Below are 4,874 nucleotides of genomic sequence, written 5' to 3'. Positions count from 1 at the left end.
AGGCATAGGTACAAGGATCACATGTTTTCACCAAGTGTTAATGCTTTGCTCCGGTGCTCTATTAAAAGGAGTACCTTAATTTCCAGTAGATTCCCTAGAGGCCCGGCTGCCACCGGCTGGTAGGACAAAAGATGTTGTACAAGTTTCTTTCTCATTGCGAGCACGTATGACTATATATGGAAAACATGCCTACATGATTAATAATCTTGATGTTCTGTCTTAATGCTATTTCAATCCTATCAATTGCCCAACTGTAATTTGTTCACCCAACACTTGTTATTGGAGAGTTACCACTAGTGTAGATAGCTGGGAACCCCGGTCCATCTCTCATCATCATATACTCGTTCTACATGTCATTGGAAGTAGTATCAACTATTTTCTGGTGTCATTGCTCTCATATTACTGCCTCGCCTACTGTTATCACATTACTCGCTCTCATATTACTGTTGCTTTCACATCACCCCTGTTACTAGTGTTTTTCCAGGTGCAGCTGAATTGACAACTCAGTTGTTAAGGCTTATAAGTATTCTTTACCTCCCCTTGTGTCGAATCAATAAATTTGGGTTTTACTTCCCTCGAAGACTGCTGCGATCCCCTATACTTGTGGGTCATCACACCCGTCTCAGTGTACCAATTTGTGTCCACTCCATAGGAGGCAAGGTGTGCACCCTTTTCTCCTTTGTCCCCTTGTCCTTCTTGTCATCCGAGTAGCGCCACCAACAATCCGAGGCGGGATGGCCATAAATCTTGCAAATCTGACATTCAGTGTCAACAAAAGGAGTGGGAGCACGGTCACAGCGTCCACCCTCATCAGAGCAGCGGTGCGGTCACCATCATCACGACGCATGTCGCTTCTGTCATCACGACGATCGCGGTCACCACGACGGTCATCACTCCGCCATGAGCCACGATCATCACCGCGCCAGGGGCCACGGTCATCGTCTCTAGTGGGGCGGTAACCGCCACCTCCACTGCCTCCGCCACGGTGGGAGCCACGATCGGGGTTGCGACCATGCGGAGAGGAGTACTGCCGGTGAGGAGAAGATCGTCCTCGGGATCACTGCTCTCGGTCACGGCGGGCCAGGTTTGCTGAGGAGACAAAGGTGCCATTTTCTTCAACGCCATTGCGCATGTCATAAGAGGACAGCTGGTCATAGAACTCATCAAGAGTAGTACCAGGGTTGCCATTCACCGTGGTTATGAGATAATTGTACTCAGTTTTATCGAGACCATGAAGTAAGTAGCCAATAAACTCATCCTCCTCAATAGGCTTCCCAAGGGCAGTAAGTTCTGATGCAAAACCTCTCATCTTCGTGTAGTACTGATCCGCAGTCATGGTGAGCTTCTTGGTGTCATTGAGCTATTCACGCGGATGTTGAGCCTTGGTCCGAGAGGCGGTTTTGAACATAGCATTGATGGAGATCCAAGCTTCAGCCGTGGACTCGACTCCGAGGAGGTGGGAGAGGATGTCGGGGGACAGCGTGTTCAGCAAGAACCGAAGCACCTGTTTATCCCTCACTATCCAGGCAACATAGGTCGCGTTTTCCACAACGACTTTCTTCTTGTCGGCATCCTCTACTTCAATGATCTTGGGCGGGGCACGATCCGTTCCTTCAAGGAGGGACATCACGTTGGCACCGCGAAAAGCGGGAAGGACCAACGCCTTCCATAGCAAGAAGTTTCCCCGAGTGAGTTGTTGGGCCGGAGGAGCTCCAAGGGCGGCGACGAGGCCAGAGCTTGATGAGGAATAACTCATGGCGGCGGCGGGCACGGGATGGGATCTAGGGTTTTAGGGCTTTTTGTTTGTGGGGTTTTGGGATCGGCGGCTTCTGGCTTGCAGCAGCGGCCGGGTTTCTTGTTGTATGGCGGCGGCGGCTTAGGGTTAGCACACGGCGGGCGGCGGGTTTTCCTTGTTTTTGGTGTCAGGTTTTTGGTCGCGGTGACGACATATAGGCTGCGGTGACGGCGAGATGTAGGAGGAGCGGCGGCGGCGGCTCAAGGGAGGAGCGGCGGCGGCTTGGGATCGGCAGCTAGGTCAGGGAAGAGCCACGTAGGTTGTAGTTTGGCGGAATGTACCGTGGACCTGGGTACGGTTTCGTGTTATATAGTGGGGCATAAAAGCCGTATAGTACAAGATAAGTATCCGTGTACCAAGACATACGGTATATAACTGAACATCTAACATCATGAAGGCCGGATCGGAGGTCTAGCTAATGGAGGTTGAAGTCTCCGTGCTGTTGAGGGACTTGCTTGGCGTTCTGGACTTCGCAGCATTGGTATGAAAGTGAAGGTGCGGCAACACAAGTGAAGTTCAGAGTCCTACCTTTCAGGGTGAAAACCCAAGGTCTGGCCTTCACTAGTTGTGCCTAGCAATGACCTTGTTGGAGGCACTGTTTTGAGAGCGGGGTCTATCTTCAGGGTGAAAACTTAAGATATTTGGTCGGGCAACGACGGCGCGGGTGCACTGTTTCCTTCTTGGAGGCGTCGCTTTTGGAGAGTCTGTTGTTGGAGAGTCTGTTGAGGTGTTGTCTTGGTGGTGGATATATTGCTGTTGTTGCTAGGCCTGGAATACCGTATCGGGACTTTTGTTTCTTAGTTGCATTTTCTCTTTATTGGTTGTATATATCTGTACTGTCATTAGAATGTTGCGTTGTTAATTGGTATCTTTTGATATTAATATATTTTCTTTATCGAAAAAAATCATCAAATGGGCACGCCCAGAAAGAACATGTCTGTCCTTCTGAAAAAGGGACATGTCTGTCTGGAATCAGTGGGATGAGATTATGAGACTGATACTTTTTGGGCTGAACCGGAGCTTTTGCTACCTCGTCAGCCAGTTGTAATGATGCGGTACAGCAGATTCCTCATACTAATACACAAGATGTTATGTACTACAGTACTATATACGTAATCGAGCTAGTCACGAGTGCATTAAGGCGCAAAGTGCCAGTGGAGAGGACACTCGTGTTTGTATTGGCAGCTCATGACTCGCAAAGTGGGGGAATATATAAACTCCTCGCACTGGCCTTGGTGCCTTATTGGATAAACAATTGCCGACATGGCAGGACGATCTCCTTTATTAGCGCTGTGTTTATCGATCATTTCTGCCTCTTTTCCACAGCACTCGGCGCTTGCACTGAAAAGCTTGTATTTGGATGCACTAAGACTAGTCATAGTGGGCAGTAACATAGTATAGTAACATACACATGTTACTACTCTATGTTACTACCTTTATAGTGGATAGTAACATATATGTGGTGTCATGCAAAACCATATTAATTAGGTTGTAGACTCATCTTGTATTGGGAAGTGTGATGTTATGGTAACATAGCTAGTTACCATCTCACTCTCTTTCTTCATTTATTACCATGCCATGTCACCAAAATACTTAGGGATGTGTGATGTTACTACCTATGTTACTCCCACTATGAGTAGTCTAAGAACGCAACTGCTACCATGCAGGTCGGTTTCAGAAGGATCTTTAGTCCGTCAGACAAAAAACATAAAGGCGATTTTTGCAAGATTTTTTGCGTACCAAACCTCCTCAGTGACAGTCGATTTTCAAGACTAAAGCGAAGTAATGAAGTTAACTAGGGTTGAAATGTATGCGCCTGGGTAATTATTCCCCTTCCCGTGTCTATAAATAGGCTATCCTTGTACAGATGCAAGTTGTCACAGGAGCCAAATCTGAGCTGAGCTCTGACGCGCACTCCGACCAATGGCATCCAAGCCCACTCTCCTCGCACTCGCTGCAGCCATGATCGTGGCGGCGGCGTGCCTTCTCGGCGCCGCGGAGGCGAAGCTCGGCAGGCTCTTCGTCACCGGCGTCGTGCCGTGCAGCACTGGCAGCCTCATCGACATCGCCACCTCCCCCGCGTTCCCAAGCACGTGCATGCACTTTGCTGAATCTTGGTGACGGTGACAAACACGGCTAACTAATCGATATGTTCTGATCTGTGCAGACGCGGAGGTGGAGCTGCGGTGCGCGGGGAAGGTGGTGGCGGGCGCGACGACGAACATCAACGGGTCCTTCACGATGGAGGCGGACCTGACGAGCGCGCTGGCGGCGTTCATCGGTGGGTGCTCGCTGGTGGTGGACACGCCGCTCATCAAGTGCGACGCCCAGCTGCCGCCGGCGGGGAAGCTCGTGTCCTACCTGAAGGGCCCGCTCACCAGGCTGCTAGGCGGCATCTTCCACCTCTTCCCCGCCGGCTTCTCCTTCCACGGCCGATGAAACTTGGCCAGTCGAAAGATCTACAGCGATCTTGTTAATTACCTCGTGTCGACCCTTTAATTTGCATGGAGATGAAATGTACTGTGTGATAAGTTGCAGGAGCTGCATACTGTTGGCATAACCGCATAAGCTTGAAATGACTGCAGATTCGCTAAGTTGAGCAGCTAGATATGATAATTAGAGTTCTTGTTAGGACCATCTAAACTGCCCTTTTGAGAATTAAACTGCCCTTGACTCGGCCGCCCATAGTAATACAGGACTGTATACAATCGTAGTGCCTCCGAGAAATGCTCTTATCCCGTGCACAGGAGGTCACGTGCATGTGCATGTTTGTGCCGTTGATTTCTCGCTTTAAGATTCGTGCCACATTGTTTCCTCAAGTTTCATTAAGATTCATTTTATTTCTATTTTATCACACACAATGAAATGCAATTATACTTAATGAACGCAATTATACTTAATGAACGCATGTGCATGGGACAATCGCTGGGTTCGCCTCCCAAAGTAACGAGATAGTGTAAAGCACTTCTAATGATGACGGTTCTCCCTCGTCTTGCTTGCAAAAGAATCATCTAAGGTTAGTTTGCCAGAGTCGTTAATGGTGTAATTAAACAAGTAAATCACAACATGTATAATGACC

General features: G+C 48.9%; 1 protein-coding gene across 1 annotated transcript; it reads left to right on the top strand.

Moving 5' to 3' along the window:
- The first annotated feature begins 3,656 nt into the window (after window positions 1-3,656).
- Window positions 3,657-4,316, top strand: LOC127329817 (phylloplanin). The gene is made up of 2 exons (XM_051356248.2): window positions 3,657-3,884; window positions 3,963-4,316. Exons 1-2 carry the CDS (start codon window positions 3,719-3,721, stop codon window positions 4,232-4,234), a joined length of 438 nt encoding a protein of 145 aa, XP_051212208.1. The 5' UTR covers window positions 3,657-3,718; the 3' UTR covers window positions 4,235-4,316.
- The last annotated feature ends 558 nt before the right edge of the window (window positions 4,317-4,874 follow it).

This window comes from Lolium perenne, chromosome 2 (genome assembly GCF_019359855.2).
Source record: "Lolium perenne isolate Kyuss_39 chromosome 2, Kyuss_2.0, whole genome shotgun sequence".
NCBI lineage: Eukaryota > Viridiplantae > Streptophyta > Magnoliopsida > Poales > Poaceae > Lolium > Lolium perenne.
This window is presented reverse-complemented; position numbering and strand designations above follow the sequence as displayed.